Here is a 22,952-nt window from a genome sequence, read left to right on the forward strand (position 1 = left end):
AGATAAAGGACAAAGACCATTCATTAGAACAACATGGTACGTGGGTATTAACAGATATTCCAGAAGGTCGCAAACCAATTTTGACAATGGGTCTTCAAGATAAAAACTGAAGCAAATGGAAATATAATAAAATATAATGCAAGACTTGTCGCCCAAGCCTTTAATCAGAAATTCGGGTTGGATTACGATGAAGGTTTTGCTCCAGTAGTGAAGCAAACTACTTTTCGAATGTTTTTGACGTTAGCTGGTGAAAAACAAATGATTTGATATAAAAACCGCTTTTCTTTATGGCGCACAGTTTTTTTTTTTAATAATTCGGTATCTTGTGAATTATTGGATATATTGTTACGAAATTTCACATGGTTTGAGCTGAGGTGTTTTCGAGTTGATTTACGTTTGTTCAGCTTCCTAGCGATAGTGGGAGCCAGTGCGTAGCCCACCAAAGTTGGTCACCTCGGGTCTCAAATTTTTTAAAAAATCGCCAAAATTTATGATCCGAATGAGCTGAAATTTTAAATATAAATAGTTCTTGAGAAGGTCTACAAAATACGCTTACAAGTGTAGGTTATCTCTATTAGTTGAAGAGATATTCAGGTTTATTGATTTATTATACCCTTCACCTTCGTGAGAAGGGTATATATAAGTTTGTCATTCCGTTTGTAATTTCTACATTTTTCATTTCCGACCCTATAAAGTATATATATTCTGGATCCTTATAGATAGCGGAGTCGATTAAGCCATGTCCGTCTGTCTGTCTGTCTGTCTGTCTGTCTGTCCGTCTGTCTGTCTGTCTGTCTGTTGAAATCAGTTTTCTGAAGACCCCAGATATCTTCGGGATCCAAATCTTCAATAATTCTGTCAGACATGCTTTCGAGAATTTTGCTATTTAAAATCAGCAAAATCGGTCCACAAATGGCTGAGATATGAGGAAAAAACCAAGACAACCTCGATTTTTGACCTATTTTTTTACCTATATCTGGATTACTAAGACATTAATATAGACAATATGGATATCTAATGATAGATATTTCAAAGACATTTGCAACGATGTATATAAGACCATAGTAAGTTGGACCTACAATGGGTCAAAATCGGAAAAAAATTTTGAACCCGAATTTTTTAAAAAAAAAAAAAAAATTGAAAAAACAAAAAAAAATTTTTAAAATTTAAAAAAAAAAATTTTTTTAAATTTAAATAAAAAAAAATTTAAAATTTTAAAAAAAAAAAATTTAAAATTTAAAAAAAAAAAAATTTTAAATTTAAAAAAAAAAATTAAAATAACAATCGAAAAATTTTTTTTTCCAAAAAATTCAAAAAACAACTGGAAAAAAAATTAAATTTTGTTTTCCTAAAAATATTTAAAATTTTGAAGTATAATTTGGTGAAGGGTATATAAGATTCGGCACAGCCGAATATAGCACTCTTACTTGTTTTTTTTTAATTTTGGTCAATCTTTTTATGGTTTTTTAGATATGGTGGGCCTACGGAGGGTCGAAATTTATTTTTAAAATACCAGCTATATTGACAATAAAATTCTAAATAAAATAAACTTGCTAACAGTGATCTGTTCCCTATAAAAAGTTATACGCATCCAAAGTTGGAACTTGTAAAAAGGGACGCATTTTTTACGTTTTTTCCCAAAAAAGCCCATCAGGCATGTTCTGACACTCGTACGTTTTGAAATCGCAAAACGATTTGCAAAACGCTAGATTTATTTAAGGGTGTTCTGAAACTCACGCGTTTTGCTAGCGATCTGGCATTTTTCGATATTGTTTTCGAAAAACTAAAACATGTTTTAGTAATACAAAACAAAAACAAATAAAAGTATAAAAAATTAGACGCAAAAATGCCAGCAGCTTTTTTATTAAGCGTTAAAGAAACGTAAATACAGAAAGGAATTAATTAAAAAACGCGTCCTAAGGGATTTTTCTAATCCATTAAACGTTCCCGAGCAAGCGTAAGTATATGCAGATATTAAATTTAGGAGTTGCGATGTGTAATTTTTTTTGTTTAGTTTCATAGCTCTATACCGCCTAAATAAGAGTGTTTTTAGGATGATTTTTGGAAGAAACTGCTGCTCATCTGAGCAAAAGTTCTATTCCTGACACAATTCGTTTGTTTCTAGCGGTCGGTTCCTTTCAAGGTATAATTGCCAGCGATTTAAACCTCAGTATGGGACGTACAACATTCTTCAAAGTGTTATGGGATGTACTTAATGAGCTTGAAGAAAGGCTATGTCCACTTTGGATTCAATTGGACATGACCGAGGCAGAGGCGAAAGCATCAAAATTGTATTTTTACCAAAAATATAAAATTCCAGGCGTTATTGGGTCGGTAGATGGCACCCATGTACGTTTATCAAAACCACCGACTGCCTCTGAATTATATTATTGCAGAAAAGGATATTACAGCTTAAATGTATTAATTGTAAGTACATAGCCCTATATGAAATTTCTTTGTATAAACGAAGTATTTATTGTGCATGTAGATTTGTGATCACCAAATGAAGATACGAGCTGTCGACGCAACTAGACCTGGTTCCTGTCACGATGCTTTTGTGTGGAATTTAAGCGATTCTAATTCATACTACACTGAAAGGTATTCCAATGGTAACCGTGGTAACTGGTTGTTAGCCGACTCAGCATACGTCTTACAGCCCTATGTCTTAGTACTGATATAAATGTAAAATGTAAATAGAAATAAGAGAGGAACAGTTATATTAATACCAAATCTAACAGAAAGCGTAGGTTAAGAATATTAAAATAAGAATTCAATAAACCAATCTGATACAGAGTGCAATCGCGTGCGTTTTATTGTTCACATACATAACAAATTGGCGACGAGTCATAAAAAAGGGTTCCATGTGTTAATGTGTTAAAATCTAAAATGGATCTTAAAAATCTTGTCGGGGCTGTAGAATGTTATACAATCGGTGACGATTTTTCATTATATGCAAAGCGTCTTGAGCATGTTTTTATTTTAAATAACATAAAAGAAAGTCATGGAAAGGTATCATTCTTAATTAGTATCGGAGGTGCAGAATTATACAAAATTTTACATTCGCTAATTGCTCCAAGAACAGAAAATGAGTTTACTTATACAGAAATAATTGAAAAACTTTCAGAACACTTTAAACCAAAACGTAATATAATAGCGGAGTGCTTTAAATTTTATAAGAGAGACCAGAAACCAAATGAACCTTTATCAGATTATATAATTGAGTTAAAAAGTTTAGCACAAACATATGACTTTAAAACATTCTTAGATAAAGCTCTATTAATTCGGTTCGTGTGTGGCTTAGAATCGGAGCATATGCAAAATCGACTACTTAGTGAAGATAATTTGGACACCTTCAAAAAAGCTACCGATATGGCATTAGCAATGGAAATGACATCAGAAAACATAAAATCCATGAGAGGAGCTGATCTGCATGCTGTAAAAAATAATTATGTGATGGCAGAACAAGTGGCAGTGGAAAGAGGTGGAGCACGACAAAAGAATGGCAGAAGAAGAGGCAATGAAATGAATGATTACCAAAAACGTGAGCGAAAAGATGTGGCGTGCTTTCATTGTAAAAGGAGAGGACATTATTTGAGAGAATGCTGGTATTTAAAAAATGAAAATGATAAAAGAACAACCAATAATAAACAAAATAATTTTGTAAAACATGTAAATAATAATGATAGTTATGACGAAAGTGAAGAAGATGTTTATTACATAAATAATATTGGCTCGTATAAGAGTTTATTAGTAAAATTAAATGTGGAAGGTATTTGGATCGATTTTGAATGTGACACTGGTGCATGTGAAACTTTATGTCATAAAGAATTATATGATAAGTATTTTGTAAATAATAAGCTGGAAACAAGTTCAAAAATATTTAAAACGGTTAATGGAAATGAAATTAAGGTTATTTGGAAAAACAAAAGTCTATGTAAAATTTAATAATACAAATTTAGAGTTAGAAATATTTGTGATAGATGCACTAAAAGTATTTAGTCCTCTGTTAGGGCGGACATGGTTAGATGTTTTATACCCTAATTGGAGAATTTTTTTTGGAAATCTTAGTAACAGTAATATTTATAGTGTCATTAAGCTGTCTAACTAAAAATTCTAATATATTTTCAAGAGAAAATAAATCAATAATTAATCACTTTGTGTCCGAAATAGATCTAGTTGATGAGGCTTATCCTATATTTTCAAAAAGTTATGCGGTACCGTTTGGCTTGAGAAGTAAGGTGGATCAGCCGTTGGATATGTTGTGCGCAGATGGAGTTTTAATTCCAGTAAAAAATAGTCGGTGGGCAAGCCCAATGGTGGTGGTGACTAAACCTAATGGAAGTTTGCGACTGTGTTTAAATGCTAAACGTACAATCAATCGATTTGTCAAAATGGATCATACAGTTATACCAAGAATTGACGACATATTAGCTGGAATTGCAGGATGGACTGTTTTTTGCAAACTCGATTTGACAAGTGCTTACCTACAAGTTGCCATTTCTAAGAGGTCACAAGAACTGCTAACAATCAACACACATCGTGGTCTTTTTCAGTTCACACGATTAGTGTATGGCCGTAAAACTGCGCCACAAATATTTACCTCAATTATAGAAGAAATTTTAAAAAACATTTCAAATAAGCACATATACTTCGACGATATATTAATTGGTGGCAGAAATCGTGAAGAATGTGAAAAAACATTGATACAAGTTTTGGACAAACTTCTCGAATATAATGTAAAGGTTCAATTAGAAAAATGTGTTTTTTTCGAAAATAAAATAGAATATTTAGGATATGAAATTGATAGTACTGGAATAAGACCAAGTAAATGTAAAATTATGGCGGTGGCAAAGTGTCCAAGACCACAAGATGTAACACAATTGAAATCATTCCTTGGAATGATAAACTATTATAATAATTGCATTCCGAATTAAAAGAATTATATAATTTAACTAAACATAATTCAAAATTTTGTTGGGAAAATGAACATGAGGTATTTGAGAGAGCTAAGAAGCTAGTGTTAAATATAAATGTGTTAACACCATATAACCCTGAGTTGCCAATAATTATTTCAGCGGATGCTAGTCCTTATGGTGTGGGGGGTGTGATGTCACACTGTGTAAATGGAATTGAAAGGCCGGTAATGTTTGTGTCAGCTACATTAAGCGCGGCTGAGAAAAACTATTCGCAATTGCACCGGGAAGCGTTAGCAATAGTGTATGCTGTGCAACGGTTTCATAAATATATATATGGCCATAAATTTACAATAATTAGTGATCATCAGCCTCTTAGAGAAATTTTTAATCCAAGAAAGGTTATCACAATTGTAGCTGCTAACAGGTTACAACGATGGTCGATTATCCTCTCTATGTATGATTATGAAATAAGGTACAGAAAAGGCCGAGAAATGATAAATGTTGACGCTCTCTCAAGGTTACCAATGCCAGAACCAACAAATATAGACGAATATATTATAAACAACTGCACGACTAATAGTGAAATTCCTATTGATTTGGATGAAGTGTTAAACAAATGCAATCAAGACACAATGTTACAGGAAGTAAAAGCATATACAAAATTCGGTTGGCCAGAACAACAGATATTTTCAGCAAGTATAATGCCCTATTTTAATAAAAGAAATTCCATTGCACTTGAACATGGATGTTTGTTCTATGGGGAGAGGTTAATCATACCAGAGGATTTGCAAAAGAAGATGTTAAAGACATTACACGGAATAAGAATGAAAGTAAGTGCCCGGTCAACAATTTGGTGGCCAAATATAGATCGACATATCGAAGAATATGTAGGAGCCTGTGAATGCTGTCAACTTGTGCAGAATCGAGAGCGTGCGACATTACATTCCTGGCCAAAAACAACATATCCATTGGAACGCATACATATAGATTTTTGTAAATTTAGAAATGTAGAAATTTTAGTCATTTTTGATACATATTCCAAATGGATTGACGCTATTGTAATGAAATCGACTTCAGCTAAAGTTGTATGCGAGAAGTTGAGACAATTTTTCTGTATTTTTGGTTTGCCTACCGAATTGGTATCAGATAATGGACCACCGTTTGCATCTTATGAATTTGAATGTTTTTGAAAGGAAAATGGAATTAAGTGTTCAAAATCACCACCCTACCACCCGCAATCAAACGGAGGTGCTGAACGAGCAGTGCAGACGTTGAAGTCGTCTTTGAAAAAAATGATTTTAGATTCCAGAACAAAAAATAAGCCTTTTCAACTTATTTTAGAAAATTGTTTTTTGGGGTATAGAACGTCTCCGTGTGTTGGTATCAATAAATCACCATCAGAATTAATGTTTAGCTTAAAACCGAAATCTCTCTTAGACAAGATAAAATTCAATAAATGTGGGGAGGAAATAGGTAGGAATTTAAAAAAAAGTGACGTCATTGTCAGTACAAAACAGAATCACGAAAATAGAATAACAGACCAAGACAGAAGAAGAGACCAAGTAAAATCATTTAAAGTTGGAGAGACTGTATTGTACCGAAATGTGTTTAATAACTATTGCAAATGGTTAAGTGGTATAATAGTGAAAAAGTTGAGTAATATCAGATATGTTGTAAATATAAATGGAACAAATAGACAAGCACATATGGATCAGCTAAAGAAATGGAAAATAAAATCAATTAAATTTAGTCCATTTGTTTCATTTAAATCAACAACAGAGAGAACATCAAAGAGAGTTCGAACAGATAGTGAAGATGAAACTGAGAATATAAATAAATCTAAAAGAAATAAAGGGTCAAATGAAGAGTATCAAATTGTGACAAGAAATAGACAAAGAAGGTTAGATCAAAATAAATAAAAAATAGAGGGAGAGGATATGGATATTGATATTGATTAAGAAAATTTTTGAATTTGTATTAATGTTTATTAAGTATTATTTTTTAGTATTATTATTTATGTATTTAAGTGTGTTTCTATGTAAGTTAGTAATTAGTTATTGTATTTTTGAATGTATTATATACTTATATATATTTAGTGTTTTCGGTTTGGTATAATTGTTATAATGGCTGATTATTTATACACATATATTGTTATTGTTAAGAAAATAAAATCATAATTATAAGAAAGGGAGGAATGATATATATGTAAAATGTAAATAGAAATAAGAGAGGAACAGTTATATTAATACCAAATCTAACAGAAAGCGTAGGTTAAGAATATTAAAATAAGAATTCAGTAAACCAGTCTGATACAGAGTGCAATCGCGTGCGTTTTATTGTTCACATACATAACAAGTACCATACAAATCCGCTGCGTTTGGATCAATAGAGCACAGATTTAATTTACGCCATTCATCTGAACGAAATATTGTTGAAAGAACTATAGGCAATTTAAAGAGCCGTTTTAGATGCCTTCAAATGTGTCTTCCCTACACTCCATTAAAAGTGGTGAAAATTACAAATGTTTGTTGCGCTTTGCATAACATTTGTAAGCATTTTAACGTTCCAGTAGAAGACGAGTGTGAAATAGTGCCTACACTGAGTGAAGAAATAGAACAAGTAAATGAAGAACCTAATGAACCACAAAGCAATAACGAAGGAATTGAAATTAGAAATAAGATTGCAAGAACTTTGATATAAAGATATTATACATTTTATTTATTCAATATTTTTATTAAAAAAAATAAAATAAACATTTTCACATAAAAGTTAAACAAATTCATTCACTTAAAACAATAAAACAGTTACAAAACTTATTAACTAAACAAAACAAAATAATAAATCACAATTCACTTTTAGTAAAATTTAAAAAAATGCATTTAAGAGATCAGAGCTAGTCTTCTGGGATACCCAGTTTCATTTTTTCTAGTTTTAAAAATTCCAATTTTGTTTCGATGCGACTCATTGCAATCTTTTCCATTTGCAAATGATGCCTCTTCATTTCCTCTAACTCTTTCCTTTTCAGAGAACGCATTTCATCGATGCTTTTACTTAAACTTTTTAGGTACATGCTGTTATCTTTTGTGGTACCGCCAAGTTCACTTAATTTTTCAGCAACCAGCTGAAAATTCTTTTTTTCTTCACCCATTAAGTCTTGTATTTCACCGTTAACACGTTTTTTTCTGGTGTTTCAAACGATAGAAGAGTTGGTGAAGTTGGATTTGAAGTGGATGCCGTCGGCTCTTCTTGTGCGATTTCTTGGTCGTAGTCGGATTTCTTACATTTGTTTTTCCCTGCATAAGATTTTGCCTTTGGTATTCCATCGACCACATGAAATATATCACAAACTATAGCTAACTGCTCCTCTATTGGTGAAATGTAGTGTTGCTGGAAATCTCCTCCACCTGTTTTTTTGAGGGAAGTTTTGTTTTCTCCCAATATGGTTTTGATACTCCGCCTCCAATCGCACCAAGTCTAAAGTAAGTCATTTTAGAATATTATGAAGTTAGACAACTAACAAATTATACATATGTACATACCTTCTTCCAGATCGCAACATCTCTAGTAGGAAGTCCATTCGAATTAAGGAGATTTGCCAATTCACACCACAATTGTGGTTAAGGTTAATCACCTTATCCCCTTTGCAAAATCATTTCGCAATATCCGGATGACTTTCCATGAAAGCAAGGAATATTTTACACTGCTCTGCAGACTTTTGTGGCGCCCTGGATATAAAAATATATTTAATTTATTAAATATAAACGGTTTAAAATTACTTACATATCTTCAGCAATCAAATTGTTGGCGGCAAATATGTTTTTTTAATAGTGACATCAAATTATGTACTTGTACATGCATGTGTGTAATTACTTTAGAATAATAGACTACTTTCATCGTAGGTACTCGTTGTAAAATATTTTCTACATGTTTAATTATTGCTAATGAGTATGTATGAATGTGTCGACACTCATGTCTAACACAAAAAACACTTTTTCTTACAAATTTCATTATAGTACTACAAGATTTTTTAAAAATTCTACATTTTTTACTTCTATTTTTATAAAAAAAAAAAAAAATAACCTCATTTATTTATTCCACATCACTGTATACATAAATTTTTCGAAGATCTTTTATATCAGCTGTCTGTTTAAATCGCTAGAATATAAATATACAACAGAGAAAGACATTTTCTTAACTTAAAGTTTTTAATTAAAATATTGTGAAAATATAACTACTTTTTGTGCAAACTATTAAAAAACATATTTAAGTTTACATGTGTTTAATTTTAATTTATTTTTAAACTTTAGTTTCTTAAAAATATTATAGTTCACACGAGCATACATATGTGATTTGAAGTCGCCTAACTTCTTGCGATTGCGATTTGCAGAATACCTATCTGGCGATTTCAACTCGCATCGCAAATTTTATACAAAATACGAGTGTTAGAAACAAATTTTCTTCGGGACTATATAGAATTTGTATATGATCCGAAAAGACAACTTAATGCTTACTAAGTGTTTTTACTATCACACGGTAAATAACGTCACAGTATGCACTTTTCTGAAAAAACTCAGTTTTTGGAACACATTTTCCCCGTTTTAGGAATTTCGGTATTTGATAATAAAAAATTTCAAAAATTCTAATGCTATTGATTTAAGGACATTTTAGTCTATATTGGTTCAAATTTTGTATTTTTATTCGTGGAAAATCACCATATTGTATTTTTTTTAGTTTTTAAGGCAAAATGTCCCAAAATTTTATAAAATTATTTAATTTTACTAAAATATCAACCTACCTTCGCCTGGTTAACGATCTTGTAGCGATGAGAGGGCTTATGTACACTTTGTGGTCAAGACCCCCTTTGTGGTTGAGCATGTTTTTTTTAGTTTTTAAGGCAAATGACGTCACAAAATTTTATAATATTATTTAATTTTACTAAAATATCAACCTACCTTCGCCTGGGTAACGATCTTGTAGCGATGCGAGGGCTTATATACACTCTGTGGTCAAGACCCCCTTTGTGGTTGAGCATGTTCTTCTGGCACTTTCACAAAGGAGGTCGCGACTTTAAGGGAGTGTATTAACTGAAGGTTACTCATCTTGTCAAGATATTGGGGCGATAGTGTGTTCAATAGCTGTCGCGTCAAATATTATGACATTATCATTAACTGCAATGGAGAAGTACCTTCTCAAGAAACACAGACAAGATGTCGCCAGATTTGAAAGAATATACGGCCCTGTAAGTGTACTCTTGGGAGAGTCTTCTCCTGTTGAGCAGCAAGTGGTAGCTGCTGTCGATCTGGCTGACACCCAAAAGGGTATAAGGTCGACAGCTCCAGCCACTAGCAGTGCGGTAAATTCTAAAGAGGGGGGCTCTTCCACTATCCTACAAATCGGTGCCTCGGCTAGATCTGTGGATAGTAGCAAGAAACCACCCATAAAGGTGTCAGGTGCGAAGGGAGTGAAGAACCCTACGGCCGATCCCCTTAAGGGTGTCCGTATGGGTAACATTAAGGGAAACGGATCCGGTGGTCCTCAACCCTCGTCATCAAAGGCACCAGGATACAGCAAGATTGCGGGAAATGCTGGTGTAACCCCACCTAGCACTCTTAAGGGCACCCAAAAGGAGACCATTAAGAGGGCTAGATCTGGTGACGACCAGCCTACCTCGTCAACAAAGAAGGTAAAGAAGTCCTTGATTCAGGATGTATATCTTCAGGCAGCCATAATTGATCGGAATGATGCGGATGGGAAGATCAGTACCGACCAATGGCAGCTGCTTGAAGCTAGACTCCTTGACGAGATGGCCTTCTATAGTGGTAGCTCTGAAGACGTATCTTTCAAAGGTGCTGACTGGGCTAAGAGAGTAAAGGTCATAAACTGCGGTAATTAAAACTCCTTTTAGTTTTTAAGGACCGTTGTTGGGAAACTTGGCGACCTAAATCCAGCCTTAAAACTAGAAGTGATACGCGCTTCGGAGCTACCATTAAGGTCAATAGTGACAGTATGGATTCCTCCACCCGTACGGCCGGTGGAAACTATACTGGCATTATTGAAAAAACAGAACGCTGATCTCCCTATAGACCAATGGAAGGCTGTAGCCTCGATGGTGTGTAAGGAGTACAACGGGTGGGATTTCCGGTTCGCAGTGGATCGCAAATCCCTCGAGATTCTGGATAAGGTGAAAGGGGTTGTCAATTTTGGATTTGGCACTGTCAGGTTTCGGTACTCGCTTCACAATGATGCAGATAAACCTGCATCATTGTGAAGCGGCCTCGACAGAATTGACAAACTTTCTCACCAAATCCCAAACCGACGTGGCCCTGATCCAAGAACCTTGGATCAATCAAAATAAGGTTTGCGGGTTGGGGATAGCGGGATACACGTTATTTATCCCGTCCACTGAGGTGTATCCTGGCAAAGAGAGAACTTAAACTAATAATTTCTCATTCTTTTAGGTTCGGTGACATCACTGTCGTCAACAGAGAAACCAGAGCTGAGCGGACGCTGACATTTTCTTCGGTGTATATGCCGTATGAGGTAGCAGATCCACCAGGCAACGAGGTGCTGGAGCTAACGGTGTATGCAGAAAGGAGAGGTGTTATCCTGGTGATAGGATGTGATGCAAATGATCATCACAGCCAGTGGGGCAGTGCTGATATTAATAAAAGAGGTGAGTGCGTCTATGATTTCATATCTGTCAATAATCTAGTTATTTGTAACAAAAGCAACATGCCCACGTTTAGGAACAAGGATAGGCAGGCGGTTATAGATATTATATTGCCGAACCATAATGATAATTTCGTTAGAGATTGGAGGGTATCCACGGACTGTTCCTTTTCGGATCATAGTAGGATTACCTTCGCCTTGTACTTTACCTAGCCTGCAAGGGTACCATTTTTTATTTTTTTATTTATTTATTTTTTTTTTCAACAACAGCTTATTGGCCATAATCGGTTATAAATTTCTACTTAATAAAAATTTTTTACAAAAAATTTAATTAATAAAAATATAAATATAAATAATGCTTAACACAAATTGTACGAATTAAACAAAACTCCACTCAACTCCAAACAATAATCAACTATTTATAATGTTTTGATAGATGACATCAGCACATGTAACATGATAAAAATAAAAAACATCTTCCACCAGTGTTACATAAGCATATAACAGATAGAATCACCCAAGGTACATAAACAGCAGTGCAGCCATATGTATGAGAATAACGAGAACAAGATAGTATACATAGGTGTTAATGAAAGGGTCAAGAAGTGTACATTAGTCAATGTCATTCACAGAGATGCGAAAAAAAATAGATAGAACAGTCCTGCAAGGGAAATTCAAGTCATCAAGGTAGTAAATATCCAAACAACAAGCTTAAAAATCTCTCTTCCACGCGAATATATAAAATGGTGCATCCACCAGATGTCTTTATACAATACGACACTCCATCAGCTCCAAGTCTCCTAAAATGTGACAGCAACTCACAGCACAACCCTACAAATATTTACGATCATAATATTGCCAATATATTATCTTAAAATAAAAATAAAATTAGAACAGAAATTAATTGGCACGAAAAACCAACAGTGCAGAAAAACATTAAGTTTCCAAAAAGCTATCAGAAATATTTACATTAAAAAGCCCAAAAAAAAAACAATAAACAACCCAAATGTTAGAGAATCATAACAAAATTTGAAACCAATATAGACTAAAATGCCCTTAAATCAATAGCATTAGAATTTTTGACATTTTTTATTTTCAAATAACGAAATTCCTAAAACGGGAAATTCCTAAAACTGAGTTTTTTCAGAAAAGTGCATACTGTGACGTTATTTACCTCGTGATAGTAAAAACACTTAGTAAGGGCAATCAGGCCGTCCCTTTTTCGCTGCCTTCGAGAGTTTTGCGGCTCACTCTCGCATTGGATAATGTTTGGCGTCGTCTAACTGTACCGCGTTACAGTTTCTCGAAGTTTGCATTGTCCACATGCAATTGGTTTTCATAACCTAACTTTTTAATAAATGATTTAAAGTTCCAGCTTCCTATATGAAGATATAGGTCGACTGGGAACTAAAATCAACGTGGGATAACCTGGCAATTTGAGAGTTTTTCAACTCCGCCAACCAAATTTAAAATTCTAAAAAAAATTATTCGTATAAAAAATGCCTTTTTCTATTGGATTCCAGTGAAACAAACAAATCCTTAAGCTTCAATGTAATCAAAAGAAACTATGATTTGAATATTTCGAACACCGGCTTCGATAGTAAATATTTCATATGCAGCCGGCACTCGCCCGGCCGAAATAATGTTATACACTGTGGTAGTACGTGGCAGGATAATTTTTTTTTTATTTTGATTACAATAGATAACTCCGCTAATAGCAATATTTTTTAAGTGATCCCAGTTCATCCCAACCATGGCAGAATCATGTTTAAAATTAATTGAAAAAAAATAAAATATAAATAAATTGTAGCTCTACCTTCTGCCATTACGGTTTCAAATTGCTTCCCAATGCTGATTTAATGTTTTTAATTTCTCTAATCACAACTATTTTCAATTTTTGTATGAGTCGTTGTCAAATATCGTGTCGACAGAAAAGACTCGTTTTCAGACAATGTCAACTTTAACGCGTCTTAGAAAATTTCAAATTGCTGTCAATAGTTAACAATTGTTATCGATATTGACTTCGCAAATATCGTTTTAGCGCCGTCGACGTGACTTAATGTCGACAACGACATACATAATAGGGGTGAATATATCCAATAATTCACAAGATACCGAATTATTTCCAAAAAAAAAAAAAAGTTTCTAAACCACTGTGTGGCGTTATCAACGAAGATATTTATATGAAGCAACCAATTGGATTCGAGCTAGAAAATAATAAAGTCTGTAAGCTCAAGAAAAGTATATATGGCTTAAAACAATCTGCAAAATGTTGGAATGAAAAACTAGTAAATGTATTCCTTAATGTTGGATTCAAAAGAGCACTGGCCGATTCTTGTATTTTAAAATATTTTAAAGATGGTGAGTGGTTATTCATTTTAATTTATGTTGATGATATTCTCGTTGCAACAAAAACTGCGGACCACCAAGAATTTGTAAAAACAATTTTAAAATCTAATTTTGAAATATCTGACATGGGCGATATCAATTTTTATTTGGGAATCAAAATTGAGAAGGAAGATTAATGAATGATTTTGAAATTAAAGTTAATAACGCAACAATAATCCACTAAGATAATCAGAGTTGCTTAAAGTTAACTCAAAACGAAAAATTCAGTAGAAGAACGAAACAGAACAAATACAATTTCGTCCGTGACTTAATTGAAAAAGATATTCTTAAATTTATATATTGTCCCACAACTCAAATGGAAGCTGATATAGGGCCTTTTCGGAAATGCATCACTGTGCTGCATCTGATGCGCAGTACATTCTAAAATGCAAAAGTTGCCAACACTGCAAATGTCATGAGTTCTAAAAAGCAACAGTGAAACATATGATGCGCAAAAACCCATCAAACAAGCATCACAAAAATGGCTGATGCATTGTCTGCGCATCAGCATCAGCTGATTTGCATGAGCATCGCAAACTAATCACAGATGCGCATCAAATGCAGCGCAGTGATGCATTTCCGAAAATGCCCATACTTACAAAACCTCTACAAGCTACTAAAATTAAAATTTTTCGTGAATTAATTGGATTGATTTAAAGTCAAATCGCGAACAGTGTTGCCGTTTTGGTTATTTATAACCAAAATTGGTTATTTTTTTTTCCTGATGTTGTAGATATGTATTTAATTTTCATTTTGGTTACTTTTTTCAAAACATTTTGTTATAGACATATTTTTCAATATTTAATATACGATCCTATCTAGATCTGTACTCTAAAAAAATTGAAGCCAAAAGATTTGAGAAAGAGTAATTGTTTTCATCGATATTTACGATTTAGGGATGTATGTAAATGAGTTCCCAATATTTGTTTAATTCTAAACAAGAATGTTTATTTTCAATATTTAGCTAGGTACAACCTTTGTTATTGGTTTAGATTTTATTAAAACTACCAATGTCGTATGCATTTCATGTAGAGGTTAGACAAAATAAAGTACATTTTAAAAAAAAAATTAAAGATTTACATTCAGTTAAAATAATTGTGTAAAATAAAAAAATATCAAAAAAATATTTTTAAAATATTTAAAAAAAAATGTAATTAAAAATTATTTCTATCGATTTTTCAGAATATTTTGCTATTAATAATTTATTTTCATAATATTCTAAATGTTGAAATCTTGAAACCTGTGTAAAATGTATTAAAAAAAAATAAAATTTCATACTTCTGTTCGTATTTAAAAAAAACGTTAAAAACATGACGTTTGCAATCAATTTTTTTTGGTTACTTTTTTAGCTTTTTGGTTATTTTTTTAATCAAACTTGGTTACAAATATTTTGAGGTTGTGGCAACACTGATCGCGAAGGAGTTTTGGAAAGAAACGATTTATACTTTAAAATACTATTTGCACTTGTTTTTATGTTTATAAATATAATCAATTATTCTTAGATTTTGTTTTTATGAAAATTAATATTTTTTCTTACTTTCCATTTTTCATTTGTTGAATAAAGTTTATATAATTTAAAAATAAATAGTCAATTAATTAAATTACAACAATATGTACTTACAGTCAAGGAAAAAGGTCTAAATACACCCTACGATTTTGAAGTTTTAGAGAATTAGTGGCGATAATTAAAAAATATGTTATAACAATGTTTAAGGTATTTAATATTAAGACAGCTTGAAGTAAAAAAGAATATGAAAAAAATGTAACATAGAAATTATTGGTAAAAAACATAATAATTAGCGGGAAAAAAGTCTACATACAACGTATGTAGACTTTTTTTGAAAGTAGTGAACCAGGATTCGAAAATAAGCGCTCCAAAATTGGCGGAACAGATCGATAAATGTTCCAATAACATTGTTACTCTACGAAAAATTATAAACATTTTACATGACAATGGATTTAATAGCAGAACATCACGCAAAAAAACACTCATTTCAGCGAAGAAACATAAACTTTGGCTTGAGTTTGCTAAAGCTCATAAGGACAAGGGTATGGATTTTTGGAATCGTATTGTATTTGACGACGAAAGTAAGTATACAGCCCAATTATGAATAAAAATTCCGCGGGAGTTTTTTCCCTTTTCTCATTTTTCCTATTTAATTTCAATGAGAAAAAACTCCCGCGGAATTTTTTATTCATAATTGGGCTGATAGTATTTTCGTAAGTGATGTCTGATCCAAAGTTTGGAGAAAACCATACACTGATCCAAAGAATATTGTACCTGTAGTCAAACATGGTGGAGGCAAAGTTATGGTTTGGGGGTGCCATGGCGTCATCTGGAGTGGGTCGTTTGGTTTTTGTCGAGCGTAACATGGACCGCTATCAATATAAAAACATATTGGAACAAAATATTAAGGCATTTGTTGATAGTTTGGGCCTGGGAAATCAATGGATTTTCCAGCAAGATAACGACCCTAAGCATACTGCGCACGTAGTTCGAGGCTGGCTTCTTTATTATGCCCCAAGACAGCTATATTCACCACCCCAGTCACCAGACTTAAACCCAATAGAGTACATATGGGACGTTTTGTAAAAATTTGTGCGAAAATATGACGTCAGTAGCCTTGAAACATTAAAAACCGCTCTTATTGGAGCATAAGCCGAAAAACACCCTCTATTACATAGAATTTGGTGAAATTAATGCACCGTCGTCTTATTGATGCCCAAGGTGTACCAACCAAATATAAACAGTTATTTTTTTTTAATTTTATATAAAATTTTGAAATAATATTTATTTGTTGGTTGCTGTATGTAGACTTTTTTCCTATGAATTTTTAATGATTTTGTTATTATGGTTTATATTATGTACAGTGTTTAGGTTGCATCCTTTTGGTAATAACTACATTAAACGTATTATACTATTTTTAACAACGTTAGAATCTATTGTTGCTTCCTTTTTTTATGCAACTTTGCTGGAAGTATTTTACTAGATTTTAGCGAGTAAACCGTTAACGGGTCCTTAAATATTGTTTGCCACCATATTATGCTTGTTATTTTAGCATTAAAAAACACTTGTCAAATTGTCTTCGACATAAGCACTACGTGCATCTTACTAAAAAAAACGCAATATATTCCTTCTACGAGGTAATATTTATATACAATAAAAAGAGATCTTCGTCTCTAATTTAAACTTGAACTTTGTGTTTTATTTTTATAACAATTTTGGAAAACTTGGATTGATGCCAAACATTTGGTCCTAGCGAACCGGATTTTGAAACGAGTACTGGATCTTTAGGCATCATTGAACTCCATCATCCCTTGGCAACAATACAGTCCACCGGCAATATATATTTATTACATATTTTATTTTTCATAAAATAAGGTACGTAAATATATTTCAATTTGAGCAAAAGTGAAGTGATTAAAATTATTTTGTTTTTAACGCGAAAAAAAAATACATATTTCATTTGTGCTTTATTTTAAATATAAAACTCTTCGATTTTAGAAATATTGTCACTATTTCTTGTTTTGTTTGAACAAATAAATTTAATTGTTTAGCCGTATTATAAACTAACGTGATCATTGTCGATATTATTATCGCATTCAAATTAGTATTTCTTACATTTTCTTTTGTGCGATTATTTGTTTACAGATTTACATCTGTAAATTACAATAACAATACAATATTTTTCTTCTTACATTTTATTGGTCACCCTATTGTCGGTCAGTTTGACTACAAAATAGTTTCGGTATATATTTTTGTTAAATTTTTTATATTTTTGTAATTAATTTTTATATATTATCGAAAATTTAATAAGGAAGATGCCAGTCACTCCACTTAATAGATTCATAAGAGCATCGGATGCTCTTATTGCTTTTGAGGCAAATTTTAATGATTTTCCTGAGGACATTCATAATGTTTATACCTTGGAGGTTCAGAGCGCTGAAATAAAAGTGTTATGGGAGAAAGTTAAGACAACATATGAGGCCTGTTTAGATTTTTTGGAGAATTCTGATACAGAGCCTAGTGATGTAGATGTAGCTGCGTCTAAATATCATGTCACATATGTAGCCTATATGAAATGTTTAGGTTCGATTAATGAGAAAGTGAGCAAATTTAAATCGGTACCGAACGCAAGTGATTCGCCAGCGGTGAATTCTGATTCTGGGCATTCTTTGACTCTACCCCCTTGCGATGTCGACGCATTTGGAGGGGATTATAATTCTTGGCCGGCCTTTAGAGATTTATTTACGGCGATTTATATAAACAGCTCGCGCCTTAGTAATGTAGAACGTCTTTGTCATTTAATACGTAAGACCGAAGGTGAAGCTAAGGATATTGTTTTGAAAAGGCCGTTGAGTAATGAGGGCTTTGAAGTAGCCTGGCGTGATCTTAAGATTGCATATGAGAATCCTCGTATGTTAGTAAACAACCAACTGAAATTTCTGTTTAGTCTGCCATCCTTTGACAAGGAAACTAGTGTCGGACTTAAGACCTTACAACGCGGAATTAATAGTTGTCTTACATCCCTTTCTATTTATAAAGTGTCTACTGATAATTGGGACCCAATTATCATCTTTATATGCATTCAAAGACTTCCTTCATCGTCAGTTTCTCTTTGGGAACACAGTGTAAAGAACAAGACCGCTCTCTCCCTTTGGCAAGATTTGGATAACTTTCTGACGGAAAGAATTCTGACATTGGACTGTCTTAACAATCTTAAGGGTAACGTTTTGGAAACAAAGTCAAACCACGTGAAATATTCTGTACCTTCTGACGATGTTACTTCTTCGAATATTTCTTGTATTTTATGTCCAAACCAATCTCACTTTTTACGCAGTTGTCGACGATTTAAAAGTCTTCCAATAACTGACCGAATTTTAGCTGTGAACGAAAATAACTGTTGTTCTAATTGTCTTTCAAGGACACACCATGTTAGCAATTGTAAAAGTAATAATAATTGTTTAATTTGCGATAATCGACACCATACTATGCTTCATTAAGAGCCAATAGAAAATTCAAACGTGGAATGGCCTACGACTTCTTCCGGTCAGAGTTCTGCTGAGGTTCTTCGACCCACTAACTCGTCACCGACTTATCAACGACCTTCTACTTCTACTAATGTTACGCAAACTCGACAAGTATTTCATACACGTCAAAATCAATCTGTTATCTTAGGAACTGCATCAGTAAATATCATACATAATGGCAATAGGTATCAGGTCAGAGCTCTTATTGATTCAGCTTCGGAATGTTCATTTGTTAGTAATCGATTACGAAAAAGGTTTAAACTTCCCACGCATTATGCAAATGCTAAAGTTTCTGGCGTAAATAATGCGGTTTCTGTAGTTTCAAGAAAGGCTTGTTCTCTGAAGATCGGCTCTGATTTGGATTCTTCTGTAGTACTGAATACAACGGCCTTTGTTTTGGCAGATATATCGGAGAATTTGCCTTCGATTTCTGTAAACGCCGACATTAAAGGATTATTGCCAAATCTTCATTTGGCAGATTCCAATCCTTTCCATAGCCGGCCTGTTGATATTCTTATTGGGGCTGATTTATATCCGCAAATTATGTTACCGGAAATTCGACGAGACGTATTAGGGTCATTATTGGCTCAGAGAACAATTTTTGGCTGGATACTGACAGGTCCAGTTAATTCTATATAATTGTCAGTTGATGGATCTGTCTAAAAACCATTGCCCGCAAGGGTCAGATGATGGATCTGTCTAAAAACCATTCAGTTGATGGATCTGTCTAAAAACCATTCAGTTTATGGATCTGTCTAAAAACCATACCTATGCTGCTAACATTACAACATACATTAGTGTTGCAAGGTGGCCGGCAATGTTTAGGTTGCATCCTTTTGGTAATAACTACATTAAACGTATTATACTATTTTTAATAACGTTAGAATCTATTGTTGCTTCCTTTTTTTATGCAACTTTGCTGGAAGTATTTTACTAGATTTTAGCGAGTAAACCGTTAACGGGTCCTTAAATATTGTTTGCCACCATATTATGCTTGTTATTTTAGCATTAAAAAACACTTGTCAAATTGTCTTCGACATAAGCACTACGTGCATCTTACTAAAAAAAACGCAATATATTCCTTCTACGAGGTAATATTTATTTACAATAAAAAGAGATCTTCGTCTCTAATTTAAACTTGAACTTTGTTTGTTTTATTTTTATAACAATTTTGGAAAACTTGGATTGATGCCAAACATATGTATATTATTTAATTTTTTATTTTATAAATAAAGTTATTTATTAATGCCTTAAATACTGACATAAAAATTTTTTTAAATTTCTTCGCGAACTCTAAAACCCCTAAATCATAGGGTGTATGTAGACTTTTTTCCTTGAATGTATATAAATGTTATGCAAATATTCAACAAATAATTTTATAATAATAAAAACAGTCTTATATTCTTATTGCCTTTCTTTCTTTTTAGAGCCCCAAGTAGATAAATTAAACTGTAAATTATTCTTATGAGAACGTATATTACTATTCTGTTTTTGTTGTATACTGCCATCATCATTCTGTAATAACCGATCAATACGAATATTTATACGATTTGCGTGTTTATTTAATTTGTAGCGAAAATTCTCTGCGTCTTTTTTTAAATCGATCACCTTTCGACGTGGAACATGTCGTAGCGCTGTCATCCAATCACCAGTCTGCTTAAGATCCAACATAATATTAACCATTTGATTTAGGGTAAGGGATTTTCCGGAGCCCGCACCCCATTGCAAATGATGATCAAGAGGTAAGCGTGCCATTCGCAGACCCAGTCTCTTGGCCTTTGCCAATGACAGGGGTTCATTATTTATCTGCAAGTTTGATAGTCAATTAAAGAATGAGGAAAACTATTTTATTTTACGTGATAAAACTTACCGTGTCCACCATAGCACCTATTATATACACATCGTCGGGATTATATTCGACTAGATCCGTGCGACAATGTGGTGTCAAATAAACCAAATTCTCTTTGGGAAATATATCAGTAAAACATTTTTGGTGAACGTTTATTGGAAATTCAGGATTTAACATGGTAGGTATATAACGCTGTAAACTCTTCATGCAGGATGTGTCCAAGTTAACATTACAATAGTGCAAGTCAAAAGGATCATCATGGGCCCGATTCTCAGCAAAACAAAGCATTAGTTGTTTTGCAGCATTTTCTGCTTCTCGTTTTGTCATATAATCATCGTATGAGCAGTCCAGTACTATTTTTGGAGAAAACTGCATGGCTCTAATAAGTCTGCAGGGCAAATAACAAAAAACTCCAATTCAAATAGAACTTGAAAAATGTATTGACAATTTACCTGTGATTCATCCAATTATTAATGGTAGAGTCATAAACTCTCATAAACATTGAAACATGACCTAATCCATAAACAATATGAGGATTTTCGGCTCTCTCCTGGCGCACCTTCTCCATCCGCTCCTGAGATGCGGTTGCTCTTTCTTCTTTTTTGCGTTGTTTTGATTCTTTTTTCATTTCAATTTGCCACAGGAAGCTATAATATTTTATACGAGCTGATTTGGATGATAACGTTAGAACATGTTCCCAGTGATGATCCTTAAAGAAGTCTAAGGAAGGAACTCGCCTTCCTTCCTGATTTGCAATGTCCACTTCCAATTGTAAAACTTTTAGACGTTTCTGCTTTTCATCTTTGGTAAGTTCTATCTCCGGTTTGTTAATATTAAACGGTACTGCACCATCCAATTTACTATCACTATTTTTATTTATTTCACGTGCAAATGGATTCATAGGCTTCTTTGTCGGTTCCTGGTGTGTTTGTGTGCTGCTTAAGTCTCCTGTAAAGCTATCTGTTGTTTTCATGCGAGCTCCAAAATTAGCAATTTGTTCACTTTGTCGTCTGAGTGGTCTCACCACATTTAGCTTTAGAAGATTTTTAAACATTTTCTTTTATAAATTTCGTTAATAAAAATTATTTTTTAACTCTTAAATAACATTTGTTTTGATAAGCGAATTTTACACTTTTGACCAAGGCGAATTTATACAAGGTGGAGTCAGTCAAACAGCTGATTTTTTTTTTCGAATTTTGGTTCTAACAGTTGTCAAAGCTTGTTTTTATATTTAAATATCTACATATTCTAATCGTATTAACAAAATATTTATTTTTTACATAAATAAGTAAAGCCCTCACTATACAATTATCTACACTACATTAAGTTTTAATACATATTTGTTAAATTTTTCATTTTTGTGTTTCGACATTTGTTAAGACCAATTGTTGTATTTTTTAGAACTGATAGCACCTTGTATGAATTCGCTTTGTTTTTGACATTTCTTTTACTACGTTTTCACATTAACCTGCCTTGCCGACAATGAAAACTGCCTTATCATAAATTTGTTTTAGCGATTTTTGAGGTTCCAGAGTGTAACATTGTGTCTGGCAACACTGCATTAAAGTGCAGTTAAGCTACGTACACATGGTTGTCAGATTGTCGGGAACATGCTCAGAAAATTGTTATCACAACCATGAGAACTTATGTTGAAACATATGGGTGTTAACCATTTATTGAACATTTTCTGACAATATTGTAAGAATATGACAACCGTGTATACGTAGCTTTAGTTGCTTTTGAGTTTAATACTCAGTAACAAGCAGTTACCCCCATCAAGACTATCAATAAATTGCAACAAATGTTAAAATTATGTTATCTCCAGTGAAGACGAATTTTTTTCGTACCAGGCAATAATTTTCAACAGTTTTTCGCTAACTTGGGGGTTACACGATCAAGTTTTGCCTTTCAAGTTTTAATACACTCACACTTTTTTACTAATACACTCACACTTTTAAGAATTGAAACGAACTTGCATTCAATTTCACATTCAAGTTGGTGTTCAATTTTTCATTCAAGAAAACAGCTGATTACATTTTTATGTCCAATTTGTACTAAAATTGTTTTCAAGTTGCGTGCTGCCTACTTCACCGCTTTCA

At 33.0% G+C, this 22,952-nt stretch overlaps 2 protein-coding genes and 1 long non-coding RNA gene across 3 annotated transcripts; 1 reads left to right on the plus strand and 2 right to left on the minus strand.

The window, feature by feature from the left end:
* Positions 1-7,763: 7,763 nt before the first annotated feature.
* On the minus strand, positions 7,764-8,898 carry LOC135962493 (uncharacterized). Its single transcript, XR_010576653.1, has 3 exons — positions 8,697-8,898; positions 8,456-8,641; positions 7,764-8,390 (listed from the first exon to the last, which is right to left on the minus strand). It is a non-coding gene; the product is annotated as an uncharacterized LOC135962493 (long non-coding RNA).
* Positions 8,899-11,155: 2,257 nt separating this feature from the next.
* LOC135961263 (uncharacterized) lies at positions 11,156-17,639 on the plus strand. Its single transcript, XM_065512761.1, has 3 exons — positions 11,156-11,301; positions 11,375-11,589; positions 17,626-17,639. Exons 1-3 carry the CDS (start codon positions 11,156-11,158, stop codon positions 17,637-17,639), a joined length of 375 nt encoding a protein of 124 aa, XP_065368833.1.
* Positions 17,640-20,082: 2,443 nt separating this feature from the next.
* rswl (roswell) lies at positions 20,083-22,026 on the minus strand. Its single transcript, XM_065513659.1, has 3 exons — positions 21,306-22,026; positions 20,875-21,241; positions 20,083-20,810 (listed from the first exon to the last, which is right to left on the minus strand). The coding sequence occupies exons 1-3, from the start codon at positions 21,905-21,907 to the stop codon at positions 20,409-20,411; spliced, it is 1,371 nt and encodes a 456-aa protein (XP_065369731.1). The 5' UTR covers positions 21,908-22,026; the 3' UTR covers positions 20,083-20,408.
* Positions 22,027-22,952: the final 926 nt, after the last annotated feature.

Source organism: Calliphora vicina, chromosome 5, assembly GCF_958450345.1.
Source record: "Calliphora vicina chromosome 5, idCalVici1.1, whole genome shotgun sequence".
NCBI classification, from domain to species: Eukaryota; Metazoa; Arthropoda; class Insecta; order Diptera; family Calliphoridae; genus Calliphora; species Calliphora vicina.

Coding starts and splice junctions, on each gene's coding strand:
- LOC135961263 (XM_065512761.1), top strand. CDS start 11,156: ATGATGCAGATAAACCTGCATCATTGTGAAGCGGCCTCGACAGAATTG. Junction 11,302..11,374: donor TTGGGGATAGCGGGATACAC/GTTATTTATCCC, acceptor TCATTCTTTTAG/GTTCGGTGACATCACTGTCG.
- rswl (XM_065513659.1), bottom strand. CDS start 21,907: ATGTTTAAAAATCTTCTAAAGCTAAATGTGGTGAGACCACTCAGACGA. Junction 21,242..21,305: donor AATAATTGGATGAATCACAG/GTAAATTGTCAA, acceptor TTTGCCCTGCAG/ACTTATTAGAGCCATGCAGT. Junction 20,811..20,874: donor TAGGTGCTATGGTGGACACG/GTAAGTTTTATC, acceptor TCAAACTTGCAG/ATAAATAATGAACCCCTGTC.